A 17,674-nucleotide genomic window follows, 5' to 3' on the forward strand; every position below is an offset into this window, starting at 1 on the left:
CAGCGCAATTAAAGACGAAGCTAATGTGTGATCAACTATATGCCTCAATGGTTCAACGAGGCGACGAACCTTATTTCTTTGTTTATTATTATTTTTATTTGGAATACCCTAAAAGTACACACAGTACATTATAAAGGGGACATACCAAGAACGTAAGCATAAAATCAAGGCTCGTAGGAGTGACCGGTGCAATCGAGTTTTGCAAAAATGGAAAGAAAATGAAAAAATAAACAAAGCAACGCTAGTACTCTGAAGCACGAGCGCTGCTCCTACGCGGGTGGTGAGTGGCTTTCTCACAAGACATTTGAACCCAAGATGGCGTACCTGGACGCAACTCTGCATATACAGTGACTCTAGCGTGAGCACGCTAATCTCGCGGTGGGGAGAATCGTACGCGGCCTCTGGCTTTCACGGGAACGATTCTGTTGTAGTTACCGGGCGCACACTGTAGTCACTCAATCGTTGCACAGTTTCTGCTTGCGAAAAGGGCGCGCTTTTCAGACAAACGAAGTCACAACTGAGACACTTATTTGGGTTCATCTGTACCTGTGAGTACCTTTCGTGTGTCATTTGTGCCTGAAAAACGTGGGGCACGTTCTCATCTGCTCGCCATTCATGGTGTAACACTACAATTTGTTGCTATCGCATTCATTGATTCGCCTTTGCGACAACGCTGCGGCTTTTTAATTTTCTGCGATCGCCAGAAATGATAGATCATTAGCTTTCATAAAATATTAATGGGTACATTTGAACGTCGTTATGTTCTGAATTGTTCCGAACTACATGTCTTGTACGGTAATACGCTAAGTACTTGGGAAACGAATAATCGTGCACGCGTTTGAACGTTTCCCGATGTATATGGCACTTTCGTGACTAATTTGGAAGTTAAATTGTGTATACTTAAAATATGAAAGTTCATCATCACCAGCCTGACAACGCCCCTTGCAGGGCTTTTTTCCATTTTCCAACAACCAAACCGGTCCTGTGCTTTCTTCCGCCACGTTGTACCCGCAAAATATCTGCCCACTTAACTTTGTCTCCGCCTCGCGCGTCTGCCTTCCGTTGGGGTCAAGTAAGGTTGCCCTGCCTACGTCCATTTCTTCTTTTCGCTTTCAACCATCATTGACACCTGTTTGTTCCTTGAACCCCTCATGCTCTCATCCTCTCTCTTAAGGTTGCGCGTATAATTTCCATTGCTCGCTGCGACTGTCCTCAATTTGAAAGGTGCACGAGCCGTACTTACCAGAGATAGCAGGTCCCTCCAACGCATCCCAGGGACACCATCGCAAGTAGGAGCCACACGAGCAGCGCTACGCAGTAGCGCAGAAGGAACAGTGCCACCACGCTGAGCCCTAAAACGACAGCCGCATATAGAAGGACGTTTAGGCCCGTGTGATCCAGGACGAGCATGTAGGTGTGCGGCGCAAAGTAGCAGGTGCACCTAGAGCGAACTGGTACAGTGCGAACAACGCAAGCGCTGGTGCTACCTGGACGAGACAGCATTCACGAGTTCGGCCGACGCGGAGAAGGCGAGCTTTGTGCGGCGCATGGAGGCCAGCATTGAGGGACTGCAGGGGGGAGCTGAGGGTGGAAGAAACAGCTCGGAGCGTCGCGTGAGCGGGAGGAGGCTACTGCCAGCCTATTAGAGCAAATGAAGGGCGACCTTCGAAAAAAACGAGAATGGTACTTAGTGAAAACGATTTCGAGTACTCGACTATGGGAGAGCCTAAAGCCGTCCCGTGGGCCTCACATCAGATGAGGCCGCAAACGCACAAAATGAGGACCGCGCTCAACTGTGACAAGACCAGCCGGGTCCTGCTCATTAGCGAGCATATTATCATCATCATAAGCCTGACTACGTCCACTGCAGGACAAAGGCCTCTCCCATGTTCCGCCAGTTAACCCGGTCCTGGGCTTGCTGCTGCCAATTTATACCCGCAAACTTCTTAATCTCACCTGCCCACCTAACCTTCTGTCTCCCCCTAACCCGCTTCCCTTCTCTGGGAATCCAGTTAGTTACCCTTAATGACCAGTGGTTATCCTGTCTACGCGCTACATGCCCGGCCCATGTCCATTTCCTCTTCTTGATTTCAACTATGATATCCTTAACCGCCGTTTGTCCCCTATTAGTGAGCATATATTACAGCATAATTCGAGTGCTACATCAACGCCATTTTTCTCGCTAGTATATGTTAGCGTAAATGATACCTTATATGTTTGGTTTCCGGGTTCGCAACCACTTTACATGACGGTTGCAAATTAAACTCATTACAATGATCTTTTATCTACTGATGTGAGAACAAAGCGCGAGTATAATTATTGCCTTGAAAGTTGGCTTTCCAGCTGCGTATGCAGGAGAAGTTTTTGCATGACAGGTGGGCCTGTATGCGAAATGGCTAATCCTGAGCAGCGCGCACAAAGCGTCTAAACAGGACTGGCATACCGACCTATCGCCACCAGGCCCATGTAGCCCAGCTCCTGTCGGCAAACGGCCAGGTCTTGAACAACCTCCTGAATCGCGAAAAAAGATCAATTGATTAGGAAAAGATGGGGAAATTTTTGCTTTTATTTGTTTCAAATTCGCATTACATTTACTACTGATAACATCCCCTACATAACCTTTGGCATCATTGTCTGTTAGTTCACATTAATACTGTGTCTAACAAAGAAAGACAAAAGAGGCCCTGCAATTCGAGCATGTGTTTTTCATTGGTTCTTCTGGTGCTGTAGAATGCGCCGATATCGTTGCGCAAGTGGCAACGCCGAAATCGAAATGGTTATATACAATGTGAATTCACGGGACAAACTACCATGATTTCGGATTGCGGCGACACACATCGACTATTCTTGTTATAACAAGTGACGTAATTTCATGTGACGTGACGACAAAGGCCGTTCGTTTTTGATTGGGTTGACGCAAGAAATAGCGTTTAATATTCATATGGTGGTAGCTAGGCCTTACGAATGAATGCTTAAAAGAGCGAAATCCTTTTTATACTTTCTCAGAAAAAAAAACATTCCTGTTTCTAAATGTGGTATTTTTAGAACGACTGCGAACGAAGCTACGGTACGCGAGCAACTAAAAGTGGAAACGCATGCCGCGTTTTTAGCGAGCCAAAAATGCGACATGCGGTGGGCGACGGCGTTGTCGTAGAACGCGTCTTGCATGCAAGCCGAGAAGTGACCCCACCCAAAGCGTATGTGTGTATCTTACACAGTGTGATCATGGGAGCGTCTGCACGTGACAAGTAGCGTGCAATATTAATGTGGTGGTAGCTAGGTAGGACATACGAGTGAATGCTAAAAACAGTAAAAACCTTTTTTTTTGGTACTTCCTCAGAAATAAATAACGCCTATTTCTAAGTGATGTATTGTCAGAACAACTGTCTGCGAACGCGGCTATGGTACGCCAGCAATTTAAGATGGAAACACTTGCCGCGATTTTAATTAGCCAGAAATGCCACATGCGGCGGACCCCATGGCGTTGTCGTAGAACGTGTATTGCATGCAAGCCCAAAAGTGTTCCCGCCTAACGAATACATGTGTACCTCACACACCTTACACAGGGGAGCGTCTGCTACCTGACGCACGTGTTTCGTCGTAAGCGTTCACACGTCGCCGTCAGAACGTGGTAACAAGGTACTGTGTGAAGGCCACCATGAGGTGACATTTCCGGTGTGTCTTTATAAGAGGCTCGCTGTGATTGGAAGCGGTTTTTGACGTCAGCAGGCGAGTGAAATGCGAAAGGGAACGTTTTTCGTCGTCGTCTGCTCGAGCTTTCAACTTTGTGTAGTCATAACATTACTTTTCGTGCACCAATCTGCGTCATTTTTGTTGCATTCGTCTCAGCAATCATGCGTTCTGGTGCTAAGTGAGGCGGTCTCAAAAGTGTCGCTCAATAAAGCATGTTTCTACGAAGGCTGTCAGTTGACTCTCGCGTGCTGTTAGAATGATAGCCCTCTGCAGGACAATACGCGATGTGCAGACACGTATTTGATGGTCGCTGGATGTGTTCGAATTCACCGGTGATGCCACAAAAGAACGTTCCAGAGAAGGTCGCAGGAAGATATATCCTAGAAGGTTAAACCTTACTGTTATTGCATCACTTTACTACAAAAGAAAATATTGCGTGAATTTTTTTTTCGTCTATACGAAGCCTGCTCTCCGGAAACTGAGGAAAATTGCTCACACCTCACGAGGACACAACGAAGAAATGCAGCGCAGACAACAGTGAAGATTGCTTGAGATATCTCCAGACAAGAGTGATCCATCCATCGCATTGAATGAGGAATAAATCAACTTGCTAAACAAGATATGATAGTGTTTCGGCTTTTTATTACAGGTTATGCCGTTTTTGCGCCTAGCACCTCCACCAAATATGTTACGAGAAGGAGACCGACTCGGAGGTGTAGTCGCCGATGTATTTACAGCCGGTTAGGCGAGCAGCGCCAGCCACACAGATTAGCTCGCACCAGCCGAATTAACTAGCCCGCCTTTAATGTTTCCTCCGACATGGTGGCAAAACGACACGTGATCGTATCGAGAAGAGCGGTCTCGCATTGACGAACCTGAATGAGCATGCCGCTGACGTTGACTGTGCGCTGCACGAACCCCACGGGACCGGAGTCCAGGACGCACCTTCGGAACACGGTTTGCCTGCGAGGGTGGACTCGATGCACAACACGGAGCAACAACGAGCATGCCGTGTACCTGTAGCCTGGCGGGCAGCTGGCAGCGCAGTGTCGCTTGTGGCCCATCGCATCCTCCAGAACCAGGAGTCTGCAGATGTTCGTCACCCACTTTGAGCCTCGAGGAGAAGCGGAAATTTAGCTCATTTTTCTTTGTTAGACGCTACAAGAATATACAATCAGGCCGAGGGAAATATAGGGTATATTAATTGTAGCAAATAAAAACGCAAGTGCGAAGAAATAAAACTGGACGAAAATGTAAGTTCCGCTGGCAGGCTTTCGTCCATTTTTATTCCTTTGAATTTGCATTATATTTACTACTAATAACATCCCCTCCCTGCTTAGTTCCCACTAATGTTTTCAGCCTGTAATGATTTAGGCCACCTATTCCTGTTCCTACCGTTCATCCAGTAGAGCATAGTCGACCTCTCTCTCTTCGCGCACGAGAGGCCCTAAGAGGGGGAGGGTTTACTCGGTTCTGCTAACTCTTGACGATAATGGCGGCAGCAATCCACCTATATAAGAACTGCTTACACCATCCACGGCGGCTATTGTCATCGCTCAACTATCGCTATTTTGTTCCTTCTATTTTCAGGCCATTTGACGCACGGGGTTCCTCCCATTTGAGAACCCTGCGCACGCCAATGATCATATCCCTCTTTTCGCCCTTCGAATGAAAGATCCCGAACCTTTTCACGTGCCTGTAGAGTGACCATGCTCACGTGAGTCCCGTGGTGTTCTGGCCGGATCCCGGCACGCCGGGCAGTGGCCGCTGGTCGCCGCGGCCGCACACGTTGCCCTGACTGTCCACGCCGTGAAGCAGCCGCAGTGGGTCGCCACCCTTGCGCACTGCCCAACTCAGCAGAACACCCTATACAAGGAAGGGCGGTTATATATGCTCAACACGAGTTGCAACACTTCATGCGCGATACTCGAAATATGAGTGCGTAACGTAGACAGGGACTTCGTAAGACAAGGGACTTGTCTCGCGCTCGCATTTCAGGTATAATAATTCGCCTACAATGAGCCATTTTCACATCTCTACGCATAATGGTTCGCAGGATTTTAAAATGACTAGGATTGGGGAATTCGCAGCATTTTCTGTATACAAGAAGAGGAGACTACGAATTAATATTTGACCACGTGGCGCTCTTTAACACGCAGCTCAATGTACACGCACGAGATTTTTAGCATCCATCAAAATGCGGCATGGTGGCCGGCTGGCAATCGAACCCGCGCACTCGTCCTTATAGTCGCACAACGCCACAGCCGCTAGCTACATCGACGAGATGCGCGCTTTGAGTAATGAAGAAAGGCAACCTAATAACGTTGCTCAGCTTCTGGATACTAACGCCTGTTGGCAGGTATTCTCAGATCACCATTGGTAGTTTGCAAGTCCCCCTCGAAAGAATGTACGTAACAGTTGCATTTTACCGGTGCTTACCCACGAAACCTGGAGGCTTACGAAAATATGGTTCAACTTAAATACAGGAAGACGCAGCGAGTCATGGAAGGGAATATGATAGGTACAACCCCTAGCGATGCAGAGCAGAGTGTGTGATGGCACAAACGCGTATTAAGAACATCTCGGTTGAAATCAAGTGGAAATGGGCATTCGCAGGGCAGTAAGACAAGCCGCTTGTCATAAAGAGACTGGTGCGTTCGTAGTAAAGGAATACCAGCAGCAGCAAAACAAATGCACTGAGACAAGAGACAGGACGGGAAGGTAGCTGGACTGTGAACTGTGTGATTGTTGTTTGAGCGCATGCTCAATGGGTTTCTTGACCGCGTTTTTTTTTTTTGATAGTCCAGCATACTTTTTGTCCAGTCTTTCTTTTGGTGCTGCTTGTGAGTGGCCTGGCAAAAAGGTGGTACACCGGACCCTCTTCCCTCAAGGATATTTTTTTTCGCCATGGCATACAGAGGTAAAAATGACCATTTCGAGAGGGTGCCCCCACCTACCGAAAAATTTATTTGCTTAGACTTGTGTTGCTGGTATTCCCTTACCAAAAACTATGTACCAACTTGCCCAACAAGCATAGATTCCAAGGAAGCGAGATGGGCATGCAGATAAAATTTTCGGGGATGGCCGCAGCGAGCACACGACAACACTGTATTAAGTTCGCCGCAGTATTGATCGCACAACAACCACACAACCTCTGCAAAACTACATTAATCATGCACAACGTATGCTTGTTTCATCAAATACCTTCTCCCCCCGATGTACCAAGATGTGAAATATCACACGAGCTCCATTTCGTTCTTTGCTGAGCGATGAATTTTTGAAGGCTCTTCTTATTATTGCTTCTTGTTTTACACGGTTTATGTAATCCTGTTTATGGAATCTGCGTTCTTCTTTGACCTGTGATTGTTCGTATGCATCTCAACTCATTCTGGCTTTCTGTGTTTTTTTTTCTTGTTCTGTAGCCTCTCTTGCAATACATTTGACTGCAGTATGCAAAATTAAACTAAATAAAATTGGAGAAACACGGCCACAGCCGCTCGATCTTCCCCTACCAAAGAGAGAGATCGAGTGGACGTGCCATGCAGGGAGTGTGATGATGCTGGTCAGCCTCCTCGATGGGAAACTGAGGCAATGGCACCAAAGCGTTGCCGCCACCTCCAGACAGGGAATGCCAGTGCTATAGCTCGTGTGACATCTTTGCAGGCTAGAAATAATAGCGTCTCCTGAGTGGCACAGAAAAGAAAAACACGGCTGTACGCACCAGCCCTGCACTAAAGGCGGCGAAGACGAGCAGCCAACCAGGGTCCGTGCACGAACGCTGCCTGTCCAAGCCCTGCGGATGATTTCGCGTTACTATTTGAGAAAATGTCAGAGATTGAAGAGCGCAGAAAATGCTCTGGCAGGAAGAACAGAGACAATGTGCCTGAATGTCTATTAAACAGAAAATAACTTACTGGAGCGTAACTTCGGGCAAGCAAAACGACAGCTTTCAGTAGGAGCTGCTGACGCAACTGTAATAAATCTGCCCAAGGAGCGCTTAGGATCCATATTGGAGATAGTTTGCAAACAAACCGCGGTGTGTCTCGTTTCACGAGATGCATCGAGTTGATTGCTTCTTTGAGATTCCGAGGCTCGAATAAACGCGGCTGTAAAGGGACGAGGCATGCAAGAACTTACGCCTGCCGAGTGGACCTGGTTACTCCGGTCGCAGCAACAGCCCATCAGCCAGAGGCCTGCGTCGGTTAGGCGAGGAAACATTCCGATCAATGCAAATGGCTGCAAAGGAAGCTCTCTAAAACTACAGCACCCGTGAAACCTGGTGCTTATTATATTTCTTCCATAGTGTTCTGCAATGTATAATTTACAGATAAGCAATAATCGCCTAAGTTCACTTAATTCAATCCTCAGCTGCACCAAACACAACTCATTTCATCTCTTTTTAGAAGACCCAAGTCACGGCTGATATTTTTTTTTATTACTGTACGCCAAGACTTCTGACGTCGAGCGGTTTCACTGTAAGAATTTAAATTATTTCTCGTAGCAGAAGAGCTATGCACTAGTACTAACGCGAATCTGCCAAATGCATATTTTCAGGAGCGTAAGTACTGATTGAAATTCAGTAAGGTAAAGAAACCAGGACCGCCAGTCTTGCGAGCGCCTTGAAAGACATCTTTCTCTGTGATTTCAGTGAAGACATTTTGTATGGTGAGACACAGCGTGAAAAAAGTCGCTGCCGGCATGCAGGCTAACCCCGCGTGTGGCACCATCACAAGGAACATCAGTTGTTTTATTTTTTTATTCATTTATAAATGCTGCGATATTTCAGTTGAAATATCATGGCAGGGTGGGAAAAGTGTTCGGGAACGTGTTCATGCATTCAAACAAACAAAAACTGTACGAATGTCATATGCACAACTCAGGTATAACAAAAAAAAAAGCGCTGCTTTCAGTAATTTACAGAGCAACACAATATAGAGTAACATAATGCATAATAACATAACAGCATAATACGTGTTACAGACTAACAAAAACTACAATGAAGCAAATACAATGCAATAACAAGTGATGTTTTAGAAGAGGCTGGTTTCAAATAATGACATTGTGTTATGTAATGACATCATTTGTAAGGTTATTCCAGTCATTGATAGTTCTTGTAGCAGTTAGTGCGTAAATTTAGAGAAGTGATCATTTTGCTGTGTCGCTTGCGAGTGGCGTGACCTGAAGAGTACTAAAGGATGCCTGCAATATTGTTAACACTTAAACAGACAGACACATAACTTCATTGGGTCGTGAGTGAGCAATGCTATACTCTTTTAGAGCAACGTCGCGGGCCTCTCCCACGTAGGGACGGGAAGGCCTAGCCTCACAGGCTGCGAGTCACAGCCGCATCGTGGGCTCTCTAGAAAGCCTGTAGTGTGGTAGTAACTCTGAACTTCGTAAGGCAGTCCCAATCCTTTTCTCTGAGCCGACTTGGGCCCCGTAACGAGGGGCACTGCCAGAGCATATGTTCAAAGTCAATAACCCCGCCACAATCAGGACAAGTAGAGTGAGAAGCCTCTGAAGAGACCATGCTGAGGAAAGATAGACTTGGATAGGACCTGGTCTGGAGCATTATAAACGTGATGGCCTGAGGTCTAGACAACTGCCCACTCAACTGGTAGTGTTTAGCCACTTCACTGAATGTAAGTAAAGCGTCCCTTACACCCTCCCCAGCGCGGAGGGTTAGTGCGCGCGCCCGGGAGTGAGCATGTGTCATTCAGGTTTACTAGAGAGTCCAGTAGGGGTTCGAGATGTGCAGGAAACCAGGTAATGGTATGTGGAGAAAGTGTCCTATTTTCAAGTAGTTTAAGTACTTCAGTACAAACGGAACCAGAGGCGAAAGCCTTGACCTCTGACATTGAGTCGGTGAAGATTTGCGATCTACTGTCATCCAAAAGGGCAAGGGCTACAGCCAACTGTTCGGCTTTTGAGGGAGTAGAGTCCCTAACTAACGCAGCATTGGAAAGATGCTCGGTAATCGTGTTTCGAAATAGAGACTAGTCAGTAGAGACTGTGATAGTCAGTAAACGTGATCGCTGCGGTCTAATCTGCGAATTGCCGAGGATGTATGAGGGGGAGTAAAAAAAAAAAAAGTCGGAGCCTATTTACTGGCCTTTTAAGTAAGTGATGTGTCTAAAGAGCCAATGACAAGGTTTTCAAGTCTTGTATCTTTATTATACCCAATTTGCTCCAGCGTTCGTTTGCACTCGGTAATTCATATTAGTGATGGCACGAATTGCTTTTTTTAAACAAATAGAGATTGCAAATTACATTGCGTAGTGCTTCCCCAAACCAACAGGCAGTAAAGCGCTTTTCTCGATTCTCAAATTTCTCATTTTGCACACTGTGCCAACAGAACTGGAAACTTTAGAACACACATGATTAACGCGATCTGTCCAAGTTGGCCTATCATGAAAAATTACGCCTAATAATCGTCTGGAGTCCACGCGCGATAGAACACTATTGCGAAAAGTGTAGTCTTGTTTTTAGACCTGAATAATATGAACTTCGCCTTGTTTACGTTGAGCTCTGTTTAGCCATTTGTACAATCGAGCGAGCCACGTGTTTGCGTCGCTCGCTACTGAATCTATATCACACCAATAAAAGAAAATATTTGTGTCGTCCGCATACATAACCATTGAAGGAGTGCAAGCAATGTTGACTATATATGGTTAATATACAAAAGAAAGAGCGGCGGTGCTAAAATCAAGCCCTGCGGTACACCTCGGCGTACATTCATGTATACATATAGATGAAACACCATTCATAGTGCATTATTCTCTTGATGATAGGTAGCTCTCGATCAAATCTAAATTATCCCTTATTCCACAGTATAGCAAACTAAGCAAGATAACTTTATAATTAACCGAATCAAATGGCTTTTTTAATTCCGGGAACCGTCCTGTGAAACGTTTAACTTCCATGTTGTTTTTTTCGAGGCCCATGTGCTCAGATTTGGGTGCACGTTAAAGAACCCCAGGTGGTCGAAATTTCCGGAGCCCTCCACTACGGCGTCTCTCATAATCATATGGTGGTTTTGGGACGTTAAACCCCACAAATCAATCAATCTATGTTGTTTATTTCATCTTTCACGCACAGCAAGGCCCGTTTTGATTTTTCCGTCTGAAATCTATACTGCTGGTTTGATACTGTATTTCTTTTTTCGATGAAGTTATAAGTAAGCGGATGTTGATGTCATTTTGCAGCAGCTTTGCTGAAGACTGATAACACAGAGGTTGCAAGATAATTCGAAAATGAGTTTCGATCTGTGCATAACAGACACTCGTGATATTTTCAGCTTATCATGAAATATTCCCATAGTTTTGTTGCAATTAAGTGCTGGCGCTACTATATCTGCGACGTACTTGAGTTCCTGCGATTCGATTTCAGCCAAGCGGTTGCGCAACTTCCAAATTAAATTTTTCATTAGGTGATGTAGGCAAATGATTTATCTTTCGAATATAATGAATGATCGTCCTCATCAACTTTTGTACTCCCTTCACCAATAGAGAGAAAGTGTTTAAATTTATTCGATAAGGAAATACCAGAGAATACCCTACCTTCATCTTTGATGTAGAGATTGCTTGTTTGTTTTGCACATGAGGCTGTTATAGTCGTCAGACTCTGCCTAGGCGGCGCTGCGAAAAATGCCACCACCAGCGCCCTCATCGCCGCGCTGGCCATAACTGGGTAGTGCAAAAATAGCAGCCCGCAAGCGAACGTGCATAGGCCCTTGTCTTGTGCTCAGGTACGGTTTCCCTAGGACCTGGAAAGCTTCTTCCATCAATTCAACCTCGCTTCAGAAAAGTAGGAAGCTCATCAAAGCGAACTGCAGGTGCAATGCAAAAGATGCGGGCTGCATCCTCGCAATTTAAGCGAAGCAACGCATGACGTCGAGGCAGGCACTTCGACTTGCGTTCTCTAGCGCCCAAATGCGTTAATTTGGACACACACATGCATGTTGTCAAAGCAATGTAGTGCAAACACGAGCTGTATCTTGCGGCCAGTTGTACGAAGCTTTCTTTTTCGCGCACAAATGGTCCCGCCGATTTTCGCCTTTGCATTTTCCATCCATAACAGTGCGTCGAACTGCATATTTTAATTCTTACGCATCCTATAATGTTCTGTTGACGGTTGTATTCCGTTTGTATGTGCTGCAAATGGGAATACGTGCTTGCCCACTTTCTTGGTGAAAGGCATAACCGAAGCCTCCGCTCCGGCCATCGAGACCAACGGCGAGAAAAACTTGATCGTTGTCCGGACCAATATTTTGCGGTTTACCTGTATGACGTACGTGCATTCACTAGTTAAAGCCGGAAGTTAGAACCTCGAAAGCCTACGCGCGCTATGCTGCGTGGTAATAACTATCTCAGATTATCGGTGGTCGCGGCGTGTGCGATGCCTTTCGCGCACGTCCCCGGTCAAAGGCTGGGTTGAGGTGCATAATCCAAATTGCTATGGTTCCCCGTCAAGGCTACTGAAAACAATAAGAGGAGACTTACGTTGTCACTTTCTCATGCGATTAGCTGTGGAGAACGCGAGTAATTCGCTCACTCAATACGTTAGCAACGTCCAGCGCACTCGCCGTTTCGCTTCGCGATAGCTACGGAAATCGGTAAAACTGAAATCCGTGGCAGTTCACAACGAAACGTCGTTCTTTCTTCGTAGAGCGCGTCTGCTCTTGTTGTCGCCGTCTTTCTTGTGAGTGCACGTCATGGCGGTTCGATGACGCCTCTGGAGAGAAATTTATTTCTAAAGGTTCAATGCGCAAACACAACAAATATTCAGCAGCCCAATAGTTGTTTTGCCCACGCTGTTTGCACCTGGCTGCGCAGCAAACTGTGCAAGGGCCTTTGCACTACCCAGAACTGCGCCGGCAGGAGGCGCTACGTGCCTGCAAAACTCCGAGTCTGACGTCTATATGCTTCCCGTATTTATTCCGGGATAAGTATGTTTAAAATATCTTCATAAAGTAGTCGCCCTTCGCTTTTTTGAATATTGAATGATAGTTTATTACGCATTTGCTTAAAACGACTAAGAATATTTATGTCTCTATACTTTATGAAGTCAGCATAAAGTTTATTTTTGCTTACGGTTCGTTTTTTAAATTATTTATTTATTTAAGTCTTTGTAGACTTTTTAAATAATAAGGCGAGAACGCCTACACTTTTAAATTTTTTCCTATAAAATTGTGAAGAATCGTTCGGGTCACTTTCACTATGTACGTCTGCCCATAATCTTCTTTGTAATAAACCCCGGAAACGTTTCAATGTAGCGTCATTAATTTTCCTGTAAAAGACTGGCGATGTTTAGGCGGAACTTTCTTAATATGTTGAAAAAGAACAAAAAAAAAAGGCAGATAACGGCCGAGTGCACATCAAAAGATCGGGGAAACACAGATGTATTGCAGTTGAACTGTATCATACCCGTTCCCTGTAACAGCCTCAAATGTGAGGCTAGCATTATCTTCAAATAAACAATTAAATCCTACTACTTGCCACTGGTCGAATAAAATGAAAAGGGGAACAGTTACGACGTTAAAAGAGCAGAACTGAAACCGGTCATAAAAAGATCAACAACCGTAGTTTTTTACGTAATTTGTAATGTTTCTAATATATGACCTACATTATTCTAAAACTTCATACTATTTACAAAAAAAAAAACACCCGATTCTTGGCCAATCCTCCACAGTGGATATGCGCCACAGTTAATTGGTGAACAAGAACAATAAGAAGCTGCATTACGATGCAGAACCGACTGTTAGCACAACTACTGTTTTCGTTTACCTAAAGAAAAAAACCTTTTTAAGCACCCCCCTCCTAAATTCCACTGCCGCGGGATTCGTGGCCGATCCCCCTAGGTGGTTTGGGCGACTCATCTTCGAATCTGATACGACGTTAGCGCACGAAAACACCCTTGTCCGATTTCAGGATCGGACTGAGAAATCTCGCTCGGTTTCACGCTAGTGGAGTCCATCCGCACTTTTGCACAGTATCACCACTATTCGCATTTCAACGTGCACTGATATCGCACTCAAACAGGCCCGATTCGGCGAGGAACCACTCACCGCTCGGCGTCGCCAGAATTGTGGTGTTGCGTTTCCCGTGGTTACCGCTTCCGCCGCACGCGCCACCCAGTGCACTCGAAAACGCCGAGACACGCGATCAATGCGGGGTCGACGACCCTCGCGCACATGGGTGCTGAGAGCGCCAAACTTGTGCTAATCATTTCTATCCTTTGCGGACGTCTTGCGTTCCGTATGTGCGACTTCTGGCGGAAAATATGCAGCTAATCCCAACTTTTCGCCCATAACCCGCTTTTAGGGACGAAACAGAGCGTCGGCTTGTCCTCGTCACGGTACATCATAAACTCGCCACAAGAACATGCTAAATCCCACGTCTCGCCGCCGGTTGCATACTAGAAGGTTCATCCTTACTGCCTAAAATATTGTGTTTGACTTAGCAGCGGTATCACAATCCCCGACCAAATTTACTAGACCGTTCAAGTTCTTTTTTTTTTAATTCGAAAATCAGAGACGAAAACAGGCATTTTTATGGTAAAGTCATGTATTTGACACGTCACTGCGAAGCCACGGTGCTTTACTCGCCACTGGTTCACCAAAAATAAGGCAACGGTTAGCTCAATAAATAGCCTATGACGTCAGTGGAGTTGAAACATCCTCAGGGAGCTGAAATCGGGCGTGTAGCGGAGAAGCACCTTGTTGTTCCAACACAATGTCTACATTAATATTGTCATAGGCCTAACTTGTGGCCACGTAAAAGGAAAGTCAGATTACAGCAAGGCACTGATAGCATCGAGCAGAGCGTCGGCCGTCGATCAACTGATAAGCGGCGAAGCACGTCAGCATTTAGACACTAGCCATGGAATGTTCTAACGTTTTCGCTAGCGGCGCCGTAGGTTCCAGAATAATGTGTAATGTTCATGAAGTGGGCGTAATTTTAACAAAACGATCTATTACAACCTCGAAGCTTTTCGCACATTTTAGGCGCGGTTTTTAAAATTTGCACTGAACGTAGTGTATTCGGATGATAACAAAACTTGAGGAAAGGAACGTGGCAATATGTACTCGAAAATACCGGAGATGCAATCGTTAAAGACATACATTCGAATGAGATCGGGTCAGGTAAAGTCAGTTAAATATTTCAGGCTTTCGTAATGGTAGGAATTGGCACTTATTTCATTTTTTTTACTTGCTCTTAATCTGTTTTTTTTTTGTACATTATAGTTATAGGTTGGTAAACAACAGTGTAGTTAACATCCATAAGCTACAAGTTTTCTTGGCTAATCCCCCAGAGTGGGCATCTGCCAGGGTCAACAAGCCACAAACATAAGCTGCCTTCAGATGATGTTAGTAGGCTGTAAACGCCCTTCCCTACAGGCTTAGCTGGGTAAACAAAGTGCGAAAAATAAGAGGACGCAGGAGCACATCACACTGGACGAGCGCAAAACTTGCAACTGACATCTTTATTGCACCAACCGCTCGTTTTTACAGCGCACTGAACCATGCACACAATACGGATCAAAACCGCCACATCAAAAGCATCAGGTAGCATTCAGCATGCGTTCCTACGTCTTTTTTGTGCAGTCTTTCCCCAGCTAAGCCAACTCGCCCAAATAGAAGTCTTCCCTCGGTTTCAGGCTTCGTACCCCTAGTGCCTCATCAAAGAAATCTCTCTCAAACCAACTAATCAGGAGCAACATCAGACGGAATTACACGAATGTGCTGCCCTTATCTTGGCAGCACAGGCAGTACTCTTGGCAGCACAGGCAGGAGTGCTTGGAACCTTCAAAAGTAGATTGTCATGCAGTGCAATTTCTTGCAAGGGTAGCAAGCATGCAGATGCTCCCAGTAGAGCAAAAATGTAAGAAAGCATTCGTTAGACAGGTCACTTTATTGAACACAATGGCAGTCATCATGACGTGATGCTGCTGCAACTACTGAGGCTTAGAAACAGGGTCTCTTGCCAACATTTGATAGGAATATCTGGGGTTTTACGTCCCGAAGTAAAGTAGCAAATTGGGCTAGTTGGAGCATACTCATCACGATCAGCGCACAAAAAGGACAAAAAAAAAAAAAAAAAACACAGGCAAGTGCATCGTGCACTTTCTTGTGCTTTTTGTCCTTTTTGTGCGCTGATTAAAACGAGTGCACTGACATCGCATAGTACGCGGAGCTCTAACATTCCGGGTACATATTCCTTTGTAAAGTCTCTGCACATGAAACAAAGTGCTCTCGTAAAAGGCTGTAAAAATTCATAAAAGGTGGTTTAAACGTGTCATTGCATAAAGCTAAAAATCAAGAAAAACATGGAGCATTAGAACTAATGAACATTATGATTATGTACAGATGCCGTGTGCTGTTGTCCTCCATTAAAATGATTAAGAGGGAATTTACTATGAAATTAAGCTTGAATGTAAGCGACTGTAAGGAGATGATGATGATGATCAATGGCTGCTGCCAGCTGGCTTCTGCAGCAGGTAGCTGTTGTAGGGCAGAACTCGATGTTCAGAGATGCAATCTGAAAATCAAAGCAGAAAGTTCACAGGAAACATCCCTTTAAATTCGTGCTACGTTTGTCACTATGGTAAATGTTAAAAACCTTTATGGTTTTTGCCCCAAAAGTTTTGAGACTCATCCAAAAAGATAACATTGATTGGGCTACAAGTTTTGTTTATTGCGAAGTCAGTAATATCATTATCATGCTGGTACTTCGACAATGGGCATAGAAATCCTGCACTGCTAATTAAATTGTGTCCAGACTACGTGTGGTGCCTGCAGAAATGTGCTCCGACAAGCTGTCTTGGTGCTGTGCCAATAATGCTGTTACTACCAGTAAATAGTGATGCACACAATGACTAGGCAAATGAAGCTGTCATAATTGTCACCAATGCAGTTTTCGAAACGTGCCATGCTGTCTATATAAGACCAGAAGGCTTGATTTTCCCCTCAGATCTTTACTAAGCTCTGAATTCTTTCCGCCAATTTGTACAGATTGAGGAGTTTCACTGAAGTCGAGAAAAAACTGGCCTAATGAGTTGCTTGACCTCTGCGACACAGTCAGAGTGACAGAGTGTTTGCAAGATTTCAAAGCAACAGGACAGGAATGCCAGAGTTGCGTACCGAAGAGCCATCGCTCGGAGATGTGTGTGACTTGGGAGAGCCACTGACTGCGTTGCGGGTCGCCCAGGGCTACCTGGCAGCGAAGGTATGACGAAGACACCTGCACAAATTCTTCTTTGTCACACAATGCAGTGCAGATCAGTGTGGTGCTGCAAATTGTTACTTAAAATGGGAGAATCTTCTAGCAGATAATGACCCTTTCTATATGAACTGATAAGAAAAGATATTCATGAAGTTGCTTGAAAAAGTTGGATGAGAGACGTTTTTTTTGTGGTTTTGATGAAAATTTGTCTGCCCATTTTAAGCATGCAATTATTTCTGAAGTGCAACATAGTGTTTTTAAAGCACCAACCATTTCATGTATTTCTTTGGGACCCAGAGCTTCCCCAAACTGAGAGAGTCACAATGTAAATGAGCATATAGAATCTAGAATCAGAACTAGAATCAAAATAATCTAGAATCAGAACTATGTACCATAAAAAAATAGATGTACTTAACCAATTTGGGCGAAAGTTATGAAGTGTTTAACATTGATTTCCAAAATCCCAATTTGACAGTGATTGACTCCCAAAGGTTCAAAATATCATAACATTTGCTGACATAAATTCAGAATATTCATTCTTTTTACGATACGAATAAAAAAAACCCTGCAGCCACTTTTAGTCCCCAACTTCTAATGTCAAAATTTAAGCGGCCAGACATTCCGGAACAGACTCAGTCCCTTTCTGTTCAGACAGCTCCGAAACTAGCGATTTTTCTTAGTGGTGTTCTCCTTTCCGCCATTCTTGATGCTGCGGTATTTTGTAACCCGTCATGGGTGGCACATTGGTTTGGGAGCAG

At 45.0% G+C, this 17,674-nt stretch overlaps 1 protein-coding gene across 3 annotated transcripts in view; it reads right to left on the reverse strand.

The window, feature by feature from the left end:
• LOC119164821 (choline transporter-like protein 1) overlaps positions 1–17,674 on the reverse strand; it is a 66,143-nt gene that overhangs the window by 26,454 nt on the left and 22,015 nt on the right. Inside the window, exons 1-8 of one of the 3 annotated variants that reach the window (XM_075874383.1) lie at positions 13,760–16,158; positions 7,831–7,886; positions 7,415–7,486; positions 5,411–5,559; positions 4,711–4,779; positions 4,569–4,656; positions 2,448–2,511; positions 1,244–1,352 (exon numbers count right to left, since the gene is read on the reverse strand). In XM_075874383.1, coding sequence (XP_075730498.1) covers positions 1,244–1,352; positions 2,448–2,511; positions 4,569–4,656; positions 4,711–4,779; positions 5,411–5,559; positions 7,415–7,486; positions 7,831–7,875 — 596 coding nt within the window. In that variant the 5' untranslated portion in view covers positions 7,876–7,886; positions 13,760–16,158. Of the gene's footprint in view, positions 1–1,243; positions 1,353–2,447; positions 2,512–4,568; positions 4,657–4,710; positions 4,780–5,410; positions 5,560–7,414; positions 7,487–7,830; positions 7,887–13,759; positions 16,233–16,834; positions 16,935–17,674 lie in introns of those variants that run through there. The other 2 variants (XM_075874384.1, XM_037415333.2) reach the window with 2 other exon arrangements.

The sequence above is a fragment of the Rhipicephalus microplus genome, chromosome 9, assembly GCF_043290135.1.
Source record: "Rhipicephalus microplus isolate Deutch F79 chromosome 9, USDA_Rmic, whole genome shotgun sequence".
Classification (NCBI taxonomy): Eukaryota; Metazoa; Arthropoda; class Arachnida; order Ixodida; family Ixodidae; genus Rhipicephalus; species Rhipicephalus microplus.